The sequence below is a fragment of the Trachurus trachurus genome (genome assembly GCF_905171665.1).
Source record: "Trachurus trachurus genome assembly, chromosome: 9".
Classification (NCBI taxonomy): Eukaryota; Metazoa; Chordata; class Actinopteri; order Carangiformes; family Carangidae; genus Trachurus; species Trachurus trachurus.
Window position 1 is genome coordinate 585,045 of NC_139895.1, and position 18,196 is coordinate 603,240.

The 18,196-nt window shown below is 43.5% G+C and overlaps 1 protein-coding gene across 3 annotated transcripts in view; it reads left to right on the forward strand.

Annotated features, from left to right (window-relative positions):
• Window positions 1–5,493: 5,493 nt before the first annotated feature.
• Window positions 5,494–18,196, forward strand: part of LOC310991334 (dynamin-1) — a gene marked incomplete at both ends in the record, with an annotated part of 39,439 nt that continues 26,736 nt past the window's right edge. For all 3 annotated transcript variants that reach the window (XM_083979002.1, XM_083979001.1, XM_083979003.1), the window contains 7 exons: window positions 5,494–5,654; window positions 9,778–9,851; window positions 11,523–11,672; window positions 13,350–13,553; window positions 14,233–14,331; window positions 15,983–16,143; window positions 17,787–17,929. In XM_083979002.1, coding sequence (XP_083835128.1) covers window positions 5,494–5,654; window positions 9,778–9,851; window positions 11,523–11,672; window positions 13,350–13,553; window positions 14,233–14,331; window positions 15,983–16,143; window positions 17,787–17,929 — 992 coding nt within the window. The remainder of the gene's footprint in view (window positions 5,655–9,777; window positions 9,852–11,522; window positions 11,673–13,349; window positions 13,554–14,232; window positions 14,332–15,982; window positions 16,144–17,786; window positions 17,930–18,196) is intronic.

Here is an 18,196-nt window from a genome sequence, read left to right on the forward strand (position 1 = left end):
GTTCATGGGGTACATGCAACTCTGACACTAGGTATCCTGAGAGGCCACGGGGGGGATTTATTTACCTTTTCCCAAACCACATCTCAACCGAGAGAAGTGTCTGCTCTGGATAAAGTTATGCAGTAGACCACAACACCAACTAAACCTGGATAAACTTAACAAGGATGTCTACATCTGTTCTAAGTTAAGTCAACAACGTATTTGAGGCAACATGTTGTCAGAGATGTTTAGATGTTAGCCAGTATCACAACTAAGCATAAAGTCCGCTAGCTTAATGCTAACGTATAATGTAAAACTCCATAGACAGGCTAACAGAAGTTAGCCCGTCGCTATCGACAGCCATAGCAGTAAAGCTAAGTGAAGTTTTGGTGACTTCAAGATGATATTTAATCTTTCTGTCTCTACTGTGACAGCTGTTGCCATAGCAACTGTCACCCAATGTTGACTGTTTGTCCCAGTGAGTGGAGGGGGCGGGGCTTAGCCAGAGGTCAATTAGACAGACACATGTATAACAGGACAGACACAGAACCAGACACAATACTGACAGGTGAAATAAGACAGGCAGAACAATAAGAACTCGACAGAGCAAAACACCGGGATCAGAGGTACAAAGAAGTTCTAACAAACATTCAAGACAGGCAACAAGAACAAGAACCTGACATACAAGACAAAGCACAGACACAGAGAGGTGGAATAAAGTGCTATAGTGGCCAGGCTTTACACTGTAAAGTACATTAAGTGCGGTAGAACAATTAAAATTAGAAGTGAATGCAATTTTGATTTGCTTTTCAGCCAGTTTTTTAAATGTGGTGTATGCAGCGTCTGTTGTCTGTCTGACGTCTGCCCCATTTCACCTGAATGCAACATCAAGAATACGTTCAGATATGCAACCGCACCGCTAGATGGGGGGAATTCCTACGTACTGTACCTTTAAACTTCAAGTCTGAGTTGTTTAAATGACAGAAAACTGTTTTGATGAATGTAAATAAGCCTTAACTTAGGATTGACTTCATCTATTATAATTAAACAAGATTTTATAGCCGATACATAAAAAAAAGAAGAAAAAACAGGGTTTTTTTCACTATAAAGTTTAAAATGAGACAGATAAACCAGTGCAAAACTATAAAATAACCACTGCATTCAAAACTAAAACCCATAGACGCTTGTTTATCCTGTTACATGCAGCGTCTGTTGTCTGCCTGACGTCTGCCCCATTTCACCTGAATGCAACATCAAGAATACGTTCAGATATGCAACCGCACCGCTAGATGGGGGGAATTCATACGTACTATACCTTTAATTTAATTGTAAAGTGAATATTAAATTCTAAACGATGGTCAAAAGGACGTTAGGCTACTTTACGACCACAGAACAGTTTTAAAATGAGTCTGGAGCTCGTTAATGAACACGACGCTGCAGTGGAAATGCCCCTTTAATCAACAGCTGTCCAGATGCTGGCGTGTGATTGGACGCTTGGCCACATCGAGGTACGAAGAGAAGTAGAAGTGTGTGATATAAAACATCTTTTATATATTTATATTTATATATTTATGTTTATTATGGGCTATATTTGTGTCAGTCTGGATCAGCGTTACCACGACGACGCTGGCCATCGCCTCGGTAACTGACGTAGTGTGAATCTAACGGGTCTGAGCATCATCATCCGTTGCCGTGACGACGCTACGATGTGTTTACACACCGCCGCCGCTCTGTCCGGAGCTTCGCTAGCTGCTTTTATTCCCGTCTCCTTGGTAACAGTAACCAACGGTAGCTACTGGGATGTCAAAATAAGAGCACACGTTAAAACACTACGGCCGTAACCACGGTAACGCTCCAGGTTACCGGGGGCGGAGCCTTTTACTGGAGTCAGAGATCAGTCCCGAACGAACGCTACCGTTAGCCGCTCAGAGCTAGTTACCATGGTAACTGACCTCAGAGCTGGTTACCATGGTAACTCACCTCAGAGCTGGTTACCATGGTAACTGAGCTCGGTAAGTCAGAGTTTAACCCTGAAGTTACCTCAAATGTGAAAAAAAAAAATATTTAAAATGTGAAAAAGTGCAATTCAACTGTTTTATTCCAAAGATGGAGATGGACAACGTGTTTGTTGGTAAACATGTGTGTTAGTAAACAACGTGTTTGTTGGTAAACAGGAAGCTGGTTGTTGGTAAACATGTTTGTTGGTAAACAGTAAATCTATTTTCTTAAATCCATTGGTGCCAATAAGAGACTGATGATCTGGAGCTGATCAATGCTCCACTACTGATGATGATGATGATGATGATGATGATGATGATGATGATGATGATGATGTCGTGATGTCGTCATGGAGACCTGCTATACAAACTGTGCTGTTTCACCGTTTCACCCTAAAGCCTTTGTTCTTGTTTGAATGTTTTAAATAAAGTTCTGACAGTTTGGACAAAGTCTTTGTTTCTGATTGGCCGATTGAACAGAAGTAGAACGACTCGACTCATCGACCTGAACCACAGGTAACCCTAACCCATGAAGACGTATATGTAGCCTATATATTATACAGTATATTATACATAACATACATTCATTCATTCATTGATTTTCTTTACACTTTACTTTATTTCTCACAACCATGTAAGTGGTATGGAGCACAAACAATAAAACAGTACAAATAATCCGACATAGCAAGAGGCAGTGGGGCTGTACATACTTTGTACATACATCTCTGACCAGGACAGAGCAAAAACTATCACTTAAACAGAGGAAGAACACATTTCAGAAAGGCACCTAGCTTATAAATAACTTTTGTTTTATCAGACTGTAATAACAAAAGGAGTTTAAACATAGATGAACAACAGAAACATCCAGGAATTATATCATTATATAAAGGTTATAAATTAATTTACATTTGATCAAGTGAAATGAGGGCAAAAATCAGTAGGGGGTCAAATACTTATTCTCCCCTCGGCATACAGACAGAAAACCATTCACACCTATAGGCAGCGTAGAGTCACCAGTTAACCTAACCTCATGTCTCTGGTCTGTGGGAGGAAGCTGGAGAAGAGAACATGCAAACTCCACAGAAGGGCCCCACCATGCCGCCATATTTATATACACTGCAAAAACTCAAAATCTTTCTAAGAATATTTGTCTTATTTCTTGTCAAAATGTCTCATTTCTAGTCAAAACTAATCTCTTTCCACTTAAAATAAGACTCATCACCTAAAAATTAACTTGTTTTGAGATCATTTTCACTTGTTTCAAACTAATTTTCACTTGAAATAAGTAGAAAAATCTGCCAGTGAAAGCAAGTTTTTTGTGTTTGTAATAAGAAAGAAAAACTTGCTCCACTATCAGATTTTTCTACTTATTTCAAGTGAAAATCTGCTTGAAAGAAGTAAAAAGTGTCTAAAAACAAGCTGCTTTTTAATGTGATGAGTCTGATTTTAAAGCAGAAGTGAGTGATATATTTGTGTTAATATAAGTCTTAAATAGTTGTATCCTCCGACAGCAATCACTTCTATAGAGTGTTTGGTCTGAAACACGGGTCTGTCAGTCACTCTGCTCTGCTCTGAGCCCAGGAGAAAACTTTCCTTGTATCCTACAACCTTTATCCAATGAGGAGAGAGAACGGCATAAAGGGGCGGTCCTCTCTGTGTGTGCAGCCAAGGGATGCGCCTGAATGTGGTGACGTAGGGACGAGGACTGTTATGGTGCGTTCAAGGCAACTCGTAACTGGTGTTTTTCCGACCTGTGAAGTCGTACCAGTTCGATCTGGTACGAGTTCACGGGTCAGAAGTTACGAGTGGCCGTTATAGTGACTTTCACAGGTAAAACAGGTCGGAGAAACACGAGTGGGTTGCCTGGAACGCTACAAAGTCGTAAGTCGTGACTTGAAGCTGTAATTTACGGTTTCAAAAGCCTGCCTGGAACGCAGCATTAGCCAAAACCACCGGATCGCCTACTTCTGCTTTAAGTAGAATGAGATTGTTTTGACTAGAAATAAGACAAATATTCAGTATTTCAGTATTTTTATTTCGCACAACACACATGACATTAGTCGACAGAGCAGAAAAGAACAGAAGCAGATGTGTGAAGCGCCAGGTCTCCCAAGAAGCTATTTAAAGCTCATGGCGGGAGCCTCAAACGTAATACTAATGTATTACATATTCATACATATGTCAAATGTCAAATGATAGAAAACAAGACAAAACATACATCAAGTAGACAATGAGACAATACATATTACCAAACAAAACATCACATACAATCACAAGACAGATCAATAACTCAAAATAGACAAAGAGATCAAACAGACATACCCAGATTACCATGATACATATGAGTTAAGAAGTTGCACCTTTAACCTTTAACCTTTTCTTGAAGACTGAGATGGAATTGGCTGATTTCAGACTCTCATCCAGCCCATTCCAGACCAGCGGCCCCCTGCTGGTGATACTAGTTCTTGGTAAGACTATGAGTTTTTTCAGTGTAGCTCTCAGTGCTAAGAGCTTCTTAACGGATGTGGGAAACGCAGTTGAACACCTGGGCGTGTCAGACAGGTATAGACTCCTCCCAGCTCCAGAGTCACATTAATCCACTTATGTAACAATATCATTGTTATTAAATGAAACTCTTCCAGCTTCTTTTTCTTTCTTTCAATGAACTTTATTGAGGATGGTACAAACAAACAGCTGTAGCCTACATGGAGCAGCAGACAGGTGCTCCGATATTACATATCAGCAAAATATAAATCACAATTTACTATTCAAAAGGATGTAATTGGTATTAACAATATAATAATAATGAACAAAGTAGGTAGGTAAATCAATAAAAAGGAAACAGAATAAAGATTATTCCTCTTTGAAAAACCTCATATATCTGTAAATTCATGTAGGAAACTTCTGAAGTTGGTAAAATTTTGAGTTTTTGTATTTGTGTGGAATTTGCTGAATAGAATGATTAGATTTGTAATGTAGCCTAAGTGTCATGTTTCTATGGACAAAATACATTATAACACTTTTACAGTCAATTAAGATGTTAATGTTAATTTGACACTGACACACTCTAGCCTATATTGTTGAGTCCAGAAGTTGATAGATTGGGCACAGTGGTAGCGTCGGCTTTTATTGTGAAGGTCTGCAGCGGCTTTTATTGTGATGGTCTGCAGCGGCTTTTATTGTGAAGGTCTGCGGCGGAAGCTGGTGTGTGTTGCGGTGCTGGTCCCTCGCTGCAGCGGAGCGGAGGAAGAGGAGGAAGAGGAAGAGGAGGAGAAGCAGCTGAAGGTCACAGCTGGAGGATTCACATCCCTGATCCTGGTCCTCATCCCGGTCCTGATCATCTGCATCGATTTATTAACTGATCTGGTCCGCTGCTGCAGCTGCACCGAGACAGAGCTGCTGCTGCTGCTGCTGCTGCTGCATCCCGGCCTGTCCCCCCCTCCCCCCGCTGCCCCCCCAGCCCCCAGCAGCCTCCTCTATCTACAGCCCTCCAGACCATCAGACCCTCTCCGTCACCATGGGTAACCGCGGCATGGAGGACCTGATCCCGCTGGTGAACCGGCTTCAAGACGCCTTCTCGTCCATCGGCCTGAACTCCAGCCTCGACCTGCCGCAGATCGCCGTGGTGGGGGGGCAGAGCGCCGGGAAGAGCTCCGTGCTGGAGAACTTCGTGGGCAAGTGAGTCTGGACACCTGTCTACCTGAATCCACCTGTCTGTCTGTCTGTCTCTACCTGTCTGTCTGTCATTCACCTGTCTACCTGTCTACCTGTCTGTCTGTCTGTCTGTCTGTCTGTCTGTCTGTCTGTCTGTCTCATCACCTCTTCTTATTAGCCTATTATTTATTTAATTAATTACATGTGGCCTATTCATATAAACCAGTAGCTACACACCTGACAGGAGAACAACAGAAACAGACACAACTTAAAGGGATAGTTCACCCAAAATTGAATTGAAAATTTCAATTCTCATGATCTCCTCCTCCTCCCCCTCATGTGGACTAAGGGCTGGGAGAAGTTTCAGAGTCCTCCGTGGCTTCTCTGAGTTACAGGGGGTCTCGGCGTAGCAGTGCATGTCCATATAACGGTTGCAAATGGATACCAACTGTCTTCGTAACAAAGACACACCAAAAAACATCCAGATACCTCCATGCTGCTCGTATGTAATGTCCGTCTTGTATTGAAGCCCCGACATGAGGAATTGTCCCGAAAAAAATTAAATAAGTCTATATTTCAAGCTTGTTTTGTAGCGGAAGCTTCTCAAAGCTCCTCTTCCCGGTTCATCCAAATTTGACAATTAAAGGTACAGTATGTAATAAATCTAAAGCAACTGGCCGTAAAATCCTCCTAATATGTGACAGAGACTCAGGAATAATGTTCATATAACATGATGAACTCACCAACAACAATAGTACAGCCAGAGTATTCGCATTAAAAATCTTTTTTTGCAGACTGCAAATCATGTTTATGTTTTGAATTTACGTGTTAGCATGTTGCGCCACCTAGCGCTCTCTCCCAGTCACGGTCTGCTTCCACTGAGCTGCCGCTACGACTGGGAGAAAAAACCAGATCGCTGTGTTTTGAATGTGACTGCAGTAACCGTTTTTGGCCACATTCTTACATATTGTACCTTTAAAGGTAACGAACCTACTGCTATGACTATAGGGATTATGGCAATGGGCCAATTTGCCAAAATGTTGAACTATCCCTTTAAATAGACGTTCTTTAGTCTCCGTGTTGCAGGAGGAAGCTGGGGGTTTGAACCAGGACAGGGTCCGTAGCCTATCTGGACCGATCAGACCAGTTTCTACTCTAGTGGCTTCATTTCCTAGTGGATCAGCTGCCACATGGATCAATCTGGGACAATCCCAAACAATGGGATTGTGTTTACATTTCCTCCTCCAGCGTAGATTCCTATTGGAAGGTTTCTAGATTGAAGTATCTAATTTTTAATGTCCAGTTAAACACTGAACTCTGAGTGATTCTACACTTCTTCCCATTCTTCATCTTCAATAACAACATTCATTTCTAGTTCCCACTTTTCCTTTATATCTAAAGAACTTCCTGAGAAAAGTCTTTGTATATAATAGATAGATCCCATCTTCCTCTTTCTATTCTCTTCCTGACTAAAGAGTTTCTCCATCAAACATCTGGTTGTTGGTTATTAACCCTTCACTGCCCAGGTCTGATCAGTCTTAGAGCAGCTGTTTCTTTTCCTCTCCAGAGACCAAACCCTAAAACAATCCGTTCATTTTCACTTTTTAGATTTCTCCATTTATTTTATTCCATAAGTGTCATCGTCATAGTGGACAGACATGGTTCTCCAGTCCAGTCCAGTTTGTTTCCTGGTCTTTACAACCCATTCCACCATAGCTACTATACTGAGCAGTATCAGAGTAGACGCCTTCATCCTTTGGGCTTAATAGTAACTTCTGTTTAAATCTATGTTTTCACTTTTGACAGATAAAAGCAGACAGAGACTGAGAGGAGGAGGTAAATCCTGTCCAGTCTGGTTTTATTTGTCTGATTAATCTGACGTTACCTTCATTAAATGTTTTTGTTGTAATCATTATGAATATATGACTTGTCATTATTATTTCTTAGTTATTTTCCACATCAGATTATGTTATACACGTTATTACACACTGTTACATTAAAGGGATACGCCAACATTTTTTTTTTCATGTCTTGCCTCACTCCCAAGTCCATGACCAGCAGATAGACACCATCCTTTCCACTGTGCGTGTAGTAACAAGGGAGATAGAGCCGTATCGCCGTAATTAGCTTAGCTCAAACACTGGAAGTGTATGGGTAGTGTTAGCCTGCCTCCACCTAAAGTCGCTAATTAGCTTAGCTCAAACACTGGAAGTGTATGGGTAGTGTTAGCCTGCCTCCACCTAAAGTCGCTAATTAGCTTAGCTCAAACGCTGGAAGTGTATGGGTAGTGTTAGCCTGCCTCCACCTAAAGTCGCTAATTAGCGACTTTAGGTGGAGGCAGGCTAACACTACCTATACACTTCCAGTGTTTGAGCTAAGCTAATTAGCGACTTTAGGTAGGAGGCAGGCTAACACTACCTATACACTTCCAGTGTTTGAGCTAAGCTAATTACGGCGATACGGCTCTATCTCCCTTGTTACTACACGTACAGTGGAAAGGATGGTGTCTATCTGCTGGTCATGGACTCGGGAGTGAGACAAGACATGAAAAAAAAAATGTTGGTGTATCCCTTTAAGTTACATTACCATTCATTAAACGACTGTATGTTATTACATATTACACACTGGTAAAATGAATCATTGATTGATGTTGATATTATTGATCAATCATTATATTGATTTCATTGGTTCTGGTGCTATGATCAAGAGCGTTGTCATGGTAACAACACTAAATGGATAAGCAGCATTAAAATGATGATTGGCTCCTCACAGGTCAGTTTGTCTGAGCTGACGTGTGATTGGCCGAATATTTATATCTTCTTCCTGCTCGACCCCGAGGAGAAGGATGCTCTCTCTCTCTCTCTCTGTCTCTCCCTCGTCACCCATTGGTCGGTGTCGGTCACGTGACTCAGCAGGTTTCTGTTGAAGCAGCATCGCCTGACAATAACAGTGTGATGTGTGTGTGTGTGTGTGTGTGTGTGTGTGTGTGTGTGTGTGTGTGTGTGTGTGTGTGTGTGTGTGTGTGTGTGTGTAGGCGGAGAGCTGCAGTCTCTGAATCCCCTGCAGTCAGCACACACACACACACACACACACACACACACACACACACACACACACACACACACACACACACACACACACACACACACACACACACACACACACACATCACACACACACGCACACACACTGAGGATGTCGTGACGACGAGCTGCAGATTCACATGTCAGAGTAGTGAAGACGTTTGTGTTAAAGCTCCTTCAGAATAAAGGTAGATGTTTGTGTTAAAGCTCCTTCAGAATAAAGGTAGATGTTTGTGTTAAAGCTCCTTCAGAATAAAGGTAGACGTTTGTGTTAAAGCTCCTTCAGAATAAAGGTAGACGTTTGTGTTAAAGCTCCTTCACAATAAAGGTAGATGTTTGTGTTAAAGCTCCTTCAAAATAAAGGTAGACGTTTGTGTTAAAGCTCCTTCAAAATAAAGGTAGACGTTTGTGTTAAAGCTCCTTCACAATAAAGGTACGATCACCCTTTCCTCGTAGCCTAGACCGGGGAACGGTCAGGAGCAGTTGGTTCGAGGATCTAAGAGTCCTTGGGTTGGAAAGAGGGGAGAGTAGGTCACAAATGTATTGGGGGGCCAGGCCATGTAGTGCTTGAAAAACAAATAAAAGAACTTTAAAATAAAGGTAGATGTTTGTGTTAAAGCTCCTTCAGAATAAAGGTAGATGTTTGTATTAAAGCTCCTTCAGAATAAAGGTAGATGTTAAAAATAAACATAGACGGTTGCGTTAAATTCCTTCAGAATAAAGGTAGACGACTGTATTAAAGCTCCTTCAAAATAAAGGTAGATGTTTGCGTTAAATTCCTTCAGAATAAAGGTAGATGTTTGTGTTAAAGCTCCTTCAAAATAAAGGTAGACGTTTGTATTAAAGCTCCTTCAAAATAAAGGTAGATGTTTGCGTTAAATTCCTTCAGAATAAAGGTAGATAGACAGAAGGGTAGACACAGTTGAGACACACACAGACGAGTTTTCACACCTAAACTAACGAAGTGGACTGTCCCAGGAATCGAACCTGGTCCGTTGAGCAGCTCTGGTGTTGTTCTCAGCTCCACCTGACCGTTCTCCCCCCCCCTCCTCCTCCCCCCACAGAGACTTCCTCCCCCGGGGTTCAGGAATCGTGACCCGACGCCCCCTGGTGCTGCAGCTCATCACCTCCAACACAGGTGAGACACCTCACATCCACAATATTATACATTACATATGATTAGTTACTGTCATTTGAAAGTAATTAGTTACATTACAATATTACCGTCCCAGAATTGTAATGCGTTACACTACTTTTGCATTAATTTTAGTTTAGTTTTTTCTAGTTTAATAGGTTAGGTATGTTTTTCTGTCACTGTACTGTTTTTATGTTTTGGGACTCCGGATGGAAATTAGCATTGCTGCTATTATCCGGCACATTTACATGTTTTTATATGTTCATTGATTTGCACTGTCCCACCCAAATAAACTAATAAAGTAAAGTAAAGGTTTATTTGTATCAGGGACAATGTACAGAATAACATTAGTCTGGAGATGAGAGAAGATGCCTTGTACTGGATTTATCTTACTAGCTACTTTCTATCCGTCGTCCCTTGGTCGGTGAGTAAGAACAATAGAAAGATACAAATTATCAGTTTACATATATCAAACATCCATGTGCATACACCTGCTCACACATCACAAACACTCAAAACATATTTCATATCAGAAGGAAATAGGAACATACAGTTATTAAGATTAATGCTGACATGACTGGTTTCTTAGCATCCAGTTTTTGACTTCCTGGGAAAATATGTTGAAGTCTGTACTTTTGAGTTACTTTTACCAAAATAACTGCAGAAATATGACTCTAAAGTGTAGTTTAGCCGATAATACATCCAGTCAGTGGAGGGTGATAATGTGTCGGCCTCTGAAGCTGCTAAAGCTACGTGTTGCGGCTAAAGCTACGTGTTGCTGCTAAAGCTACGTGTTGCGTCTAAAGCTACGTGTTGCGGGTAAAGCTACGTGTTGCGGGTAAAGCTACGTGTTGCGGCTAAAGCTACGTGTTGCTGCTAAAGCTACGTGTTGCGGCTAAAGCTACGTGTTGCGGGTAAAGCTACGTGTTGCGGGTAAAGCTACGTGTTGCGGGTAAAGCTACGTGTAGCGGCTAAAGCTACGTGTTGCGGCTAAAGCTACGTGTTGCGGCTAAAGCTACGTGTTGCGGGTAAAGCTACGTGTTGCGGCTAAAGCTACGTGTTGCGGGTAAAGCTACGTGTTGCGGGTAAAGCTACGTGTTGCGGCTAAAGCTACGTGTTGCGGGTAAAGCTACGTGTTGCGGCTAAAGCTACGTGTAGCGGGTAAAGGTACGTGTTGCGGGTAAAGCTACGTGTTGCTGCTAAAGCTACGTGTTGCGGTAAGCTACGTGTTGCAGGTAAGCTATAGAGTAGCTGCCTAAATAACAGCACATTGAAACCACAGGGTTGAAATGACAGTTTCACGCATTGTAATCGTGTCCAACAACTAACTCACTGGTGTGAGTGGCTCCAAGTCGACCTGTCTGGATATGAGCTATGTTTTCCTTTAGTTTTATGTGTGAGAAACTTCCTATCATGTCCTCTGCTTCTCCACCTCCTTTCAAACGTATTAATTCAGACGCAGTCACCGTCCTTGTTTTCACATGTTTTATGAAAATGCATTATAATGTGCGTTACGGGTAAAATATTACCAAAATTTCATTTGTAATGCGTTATATTACCACGTTACAGCAAATAGTAATAGATTACTGTGATTGTATGTGTGTGTGTGTGTGTGTGTGTGTGTGTGTGTGTGTGTGTGTGTGTGTGTGTGTGTGTGTGTGTGTGTGTGTGCAGAGTTTGCGGAGTTCCTGCACTGTAAAGGGAAGAAGTTCACAGACTTCGATGAAGTCCGTCAGGAGATCGAGGCCGAGACGGATCGAGTGACGGGACAGAACAAGGGGATCAGTCCAGTCCCCATCAACCTGAGGGTGTACTCCCCCAACGGTGACACACACACACACACACACACACACACACACACACACACACACACACACACACACACACACACACACACACACACACACACACACACACACACACCTGAACAAATGACTGTTAATCCAGAAAAGATCTCTGGGTCCAGTTGACTAGAACCATCTGAACTGAATGTCTTTCACCCATGTTGGTTTGTGCATTAGTTTATCAACGCTAAACTAAATCTTCTTGACACTTTTAAACATTTTTTTTTAACTTTTTCATCTGACCTTCATTCATATTCAACCAGGCATAGTGGCAACCTTCATTTACCCTTCTGTCCAACATCTGGGCATCGATTTAAAGCCCCTGTACGGAGCTTTTAACTGGATACGCAAAAGTCTGTGGTTTCTGCTGATGTGTCTCTGTTACCTACAACAGCACATGAGCCCATGTGAAGATACGCTATTTCTAAGTCGTCTAATTCTAGACCTCTGGAAGGCATTTTAGGTTTAGGTATTTTTAGGATGCCCATTGTCATCTGGCCAGGGACTACAGGAGGATATTAGCCATGCTGGCTAAAGCTGCCCTTTTTACTGTATTTAATGCAGTTGATTAATTGGGACTGTCCACGCACAGTAAAACAATAAAGTAAGTAAAGTAAGGCATGGTCGGGTCGGACCACTGACCAAACCAAACCAATAGATACATTACGCTGCTAAAAAAGTCCCGTCTTCTTTCTGACGTTTCCAAAACAAGTCTACACACGTCGGCCAGACAAACGTCTTCATGACGGAGGGAAATGCAGTCTTCATTCCGCCGCTTTCGTCCACAGGGGGTTGCCAAAATCAAGACTAAATGAAACGTCTGTACAGAGGCTTTAATATCACATTCAGAGGTCCAAAACTCTGGATGGTTTAGATGTGTCTCTGAGGTCAACAACATCTTACACATCCTTTAGAAAGTTACTGAAAAAACACCTTATGTCATAACCTTAAGTGTTATTTTCCTGTTAATGTTAATATTGCATCCATCTTTTCTATGTTGCACTGTACATTTTATGGTTTATCTTGAATTTTTCTATGTTGTAATTTCTTATTGTTTATCTTGAGTTTCATGTAATTCTTAGATGATGGGAGTGGAACTTTGTACAAGACCTCCAGGCTTCGTTCCCTCCTTGCACTGTGTTTCATAACTTGTGCTAAATAAATAAATCAAATGAAATGAAACCAAATGAAAGCAGCGTAGTGGAGCAGCAGGATGCTCAGTCAGACTGTTTTACTGTTTTACTAAACTTAACCAGTCGGGAGTTCTCGACGAGATTTGGTGAGATTCTACGTCACTTCCTGCAGCTCATGTAGCTACGGCATCGAGCCACGACCGGATCGTGGGAACAACGCGGCCGGATCGCTAGTCGGCATCTTTTATGGTCGGAACTACGACAGTATCTGATCATCTTCCAACCTCCGACTTTCATTCTGGATCAATGAAAACATTCTTGGCAAATGTTTTGTCCAAGAATTTCACTGTGCGCGCTGAGGCTCATGGGAAATGTAGTGAAACACTTTGCTTTCTGAAACTCCTGGTTGTCCCTTTAAACAACTACTGTTATTATTATTGTTTCAGTTATTTTTATTCATTTATTGCTTTATTTATTGTTTTAAATATCCATTTTGTGTGTGTGTGTGTGTGTGTGTGTGTCAGTGCTGAACCTGACCCTGGTGGACCTCCCGGGGATGACCAAGGTCCCGGTCGGGGACCAGCCGGCCGACATCGAGCACCAGATCAGAGAGATGCTGATGCAGTTCGTTACCAAGGACAACTGCCTCCTATTGGCCGTCTCTCCCGCCAACTCCGACCTCGCCAACTCCGACGCTCTGAAGATCGCCAAGGAGGTCGACCCACAAGGTCAGAGAGCTCCAAATACGCCAGGGGATGACAGCAAGACAGAAAAAACATAAACTTAAATCAATATTTTGTAAAGTTTACAAAGATCAGACGTTTTAACAGCTTTTTAATTCTCACAATCACAGAGGGAGGAGATATATTGACCAACATATGCAGACAGTTCCAAGAAGTTTGGCTTCTTACCAGAACATTTAGACTCATGTATATAAAATTTGGATAAAATAATTAACAAATGAATCATATAAAACTGATAATTTAGTTGTTTTTTTTATCATATTCAGTGAAGCCAAACAAAACATTTTTCCAGCATAAATGAAACTGGGGATAAATATGATCAGTGATAAAGCTGCAGAGTGTCTGGTGTGTGGGCCAGACCAGAATAAACAGAGTCACAGTGGGTCCAGTTCACATCAATGTCCTTCTTAACCTTTAACAGTATATAAGGATTAGTTGGGTAAAATCTATGAAGCATTTTAAATGAACTCTCTTTGACCTTGTTGGTTAAAAAAAACGTATTAGGTAGTAGCCACAGACCGTTTCCCAATTAATATTTCCAACAAATGTAGAGCAGTAGGATAAAGCAGAAGGGGCTCTGGTGATGTCATGGTTGTGATGTCATGGTTGTGATGTCATGGCTGTGATGTCATGGTTGTGATGTCATGGTTGTGATGTCATGCAGGTCTGAGGACCATCGGCGTCATCACCAAACTGGACCTGATGGACGAAGGGACCGACGCCAGGGACATCCTGGAGAACAAGCTGCTGCCGCTACGTAGAGGTAGAGACACACACACACACACACACACACACACACACACACACACACATACACACGCTGACGCCACACACACTCGGGGGGGGGGGGGGGTGTCACTACCTGATTTGTGACAACACTGGTCTGCGCATGCATGAACCGGCCGCCATCTTTGACCGCTGTCTACTCCACGTGGACAAACTTCATTAAGCGGAAGTCTGATTAAAGTTCTGTACATTTAAAGCAGTACTAAAGAACTTTCAGTTTTGGTTGAGTTTGGCGGCGCCTGTGGACCAAAGCGGTAGTGTTTTGCCTGAAGGAAGACTCCATTTCCCATGAACACTAGCGTGAAGCCCTGTAAATATCCTGCATTAAAATTAACAGAAGACATCAAAACTAAGTTTCTGTTTCCAGTGGATCATTTCAAAGTGAAAACACAAACATAATCCATTGCTAAAGTGCCGTTTTGCCTGTTCCCTCCTTGTTGTGACTCGCAAAAGTGAAAGTGAAAGTAAAGTGAGAGCAGGGTTCCTACCATGCTCCTCAAAGCTGCTTAGTGCCAGAGAAAGAGATACAGACCATAATGATACAGACCCCCTCAGACCATGACAGAGGTGTCATTCAACTTGTTGTAAGTCGATGTATCATCACAAAAGTTATGAAAATATTTTATGAAGGTTGAAAAGTTCCTTAGTGTTGGTTTAAAATACGGTTCTGTGAAATCGATTTTTTTTAAAAAGCTCTGGTTGCTCTGTTTTTATGACTGTAAAGATGGGATATGTTTGGGTGTTTGGGTGTTACATTTAGTGCATATAAAGTTAATATATTAATAGTTTATTCAGTGAGTGTTGTGGTAGTTGTGATTGTTTGTGGTTGTCATGGTGATGAGGCCGGCGAGAAAAGAGGAGAGTAAACACTAAAAGTCACCTCTGTTCCTGTTTTCTGAGCATCAAGATCCAAACCACCACAACCAACCCTCAATTACATTACTAATAAAGTTACATTACTAATAAAGTTACATTACTAATAAAATAAAAAGATAAACAGTCTGTGGCGTCGCACACAGGGCAGTGATCCTAACTGTGCGTTCACACCAAAAGCTTCCAAAGCGTCAAAAACGCTCGAGGGTCGGCGTCTGAGCTTCCAAAACAGAAACGGCAAATATTATCAGCCGCTTTGGCCGCTCGTCACGTGACTGGCGTCAAACTTCAATCGCGCTGGTCATTGGGGAGCCGAAATACAAAAAAAGGAAAAAAAACGGCAGCCGACGGACATCTCTATTCTGACAGGTTGTCGCCGGTTGCCGCTTAGCCGCGTCATAGCTAATTACCATAAAGTTGACCAGGGCTCAACTTCTAGTCTGTTGACGCTTTGGACGCTCTGGAAGCTTTGGACGCTTTGGAAGCGCGGCAACGCCTGTTGACGCTTTGGAAGCTCAGTGTCGCCGGGCTCTCATTGAAAATGAATTGACTTCCGGCGTCTTAGACGCTTTGGAAGCTTTTGGTGTGAACGTACAGTAAGTCACTTCAACTAAGTTTGTCCAAGTGGAGTTGCCGTACGGAGCTGTCACAAATCGGGTAGTGACGGGGGGGGGGGGGGGGGGGGCATGCACCTGCGACAGGTAACAACTACAAAAACCTTTGACCTTTGACCTGTGACCTCTGACCTGTGTCAGGCTACATCGGCGTGGTGAACCGCAGCCAGAAGGACATCGACGGGAGGAAAGACATCAACGCTGCTCTGCAGGCGGAGAGGAAGTTCTTCCTGTCGCATCCGTCATACCGACACCTGGCCGACCGCATGGGGACGGCCTTCCTGCAGAAAGCTCTCAACCAGGTAACACACACCTACACACACCATAGGAAGACCAGACCAGCTTAATGGGAGGACTGGATGGCAGACTGGTTCATAGGAAGAGAGGGCAGACCAGCTTAATGGGAGGACTGGATGGCAGACTGGTTCATAGGAAGGGAGGGCAGACCAGCTTAATGGGAGGACTGGATGGCAGACTGGTTCATAGGAAGAGAGGACAGACCAGCTTAATGGGAGGACTGGATGGCAGACTGGTTCATAGGAAGAGAGGACAGACCAGCTTAATGGGAGGACTGGATGGCAGACTGGTTCATAGGAAGGGAGGGCAGACCAGCTTAATGGGAGGACTGGATGGCAGACTGGTTCATAGGAAGGGAGGGCAGACCAGCTTAATGGGAGGACTGGATGGCAGACTGGTTCATGGGAAGGGAGGACAGACCAGCTTAATGGGAGGACTGGATGGCAGACTGGTTCATAGGAAGAGAGGGCAGACCAGCTTAATGGGAGGACTGGATGGCAGACTGGTTCATGGGAAGGGAGGACAGACCAGCTTAATGGGAGGACTGGATGGCAGACTGGTTCATAGGAAGAGAGGACAGACCAGCTTAATGGGAGGACTGGATGGCAGACTGGTTCATAGGAAGAGAGGACAGACCAGCTTAATGGGAGGACTGGATGGCAGACTGGTTCATAGGAAGAGAGGACAGACCAGCTTAATGGGAGGACTGGATGGCAGACTGGTTCATAGGAAGGGAGGGCAGACCAGCTTAATGGGAGGACTGGATGGCAGACTGGTTCATAGGAAGAGAGGACAGACCAGCTTAATGGGAGGACTGGATGGCAGACTGGTTCATGGGAAGGGAGGACAGACCAGCTTAATGGGAGGACTGGATGGCAGACTGGTTCATAGGAAGGGAGGACAGACCAGCTTAATGGAGGACTGGATGGCAGACTGGTTCATAGGAAGAGAGGACAGACCAGCTTAATGGGAGGACTGGATGGCAGACTGGTTCATAGAGGACAGACCAGCTTAATGGGAGGACTGGATGGCAGACTGGTTCATGGGAAGAGAGGGCAGACCAGCTTAATGGGAGGACTGGATGGCAGACTGGTTCATAGGAAGAGAGGGCAGACCAGCTTAATGGGAGGACTGGATGGCAGACTGGTTCATGGGAAGGGAGGACAGACCAGCTTAATGGGAGGACTGGATGGCAGACTGGTTCATAGGAAGAGAGGACAGACCAGCTTAATGGGAGGACTGGATGGCAGACTGGTTCATAGGAAGAGAGGACAGACCAGCTTAATGGGAGGACTGGATGGCAGACTGGTTCATAGGAAGAGAGGACAGACCAGCTTAATGGGAGGACTGGATGGCAGACTGGTTCATAGGAAGGGAGGGCAGACCAGCTTAATGGGAGGACTGGATGGCAGACTGGTTCATGGGAAGGGAGGACAGACCAGCTTAATGGGAGGACTGGATGGCAGACTGGTTCATAGGAAGAGAGGACAGACCAGCTTAATGGGAGGACTGGATGGCAGACTGGTTCATGGGAAGGGAGGGCAGACCAGCAGGCGGCGGCTGGTGCAGAGAGATGGAGCTCCGGTGGATCTGTGGCCAGGTCTTCCGTTGCCCTGGTAACCAGAGCATTTGTGTCTCTCACCTCCAGCAACTGACCAATCACATCCGGGACACGTTGCCAGGGTTACGCAGCAAACTGCAGAGTCAGCTGTTGTCCATCGAGAAGGAGGTGGAGGAGTACAAGAACTTCAGACCGGACGACCCGAGTCGCAAGACCAAGGCCCTGCTGCAGTAATACACACACACACACACACACACACACACACACACACACACACACACACACACACACACACACACACACACACACACACACACACACACATGCACTTAAATTTTCTGATGACACTGCACTGCTGTCCCTCCTCTATGGTTCAGGTTCAGAATCAGAGCATGGGAGCTCCGTAACCGATTTTATCTCCTGGTGCAACTGTAACTTTTTGGATTTAAATGTGTCCAAAACCAAAGAATTGATTATTGATTTTAGACGCAAGAAGG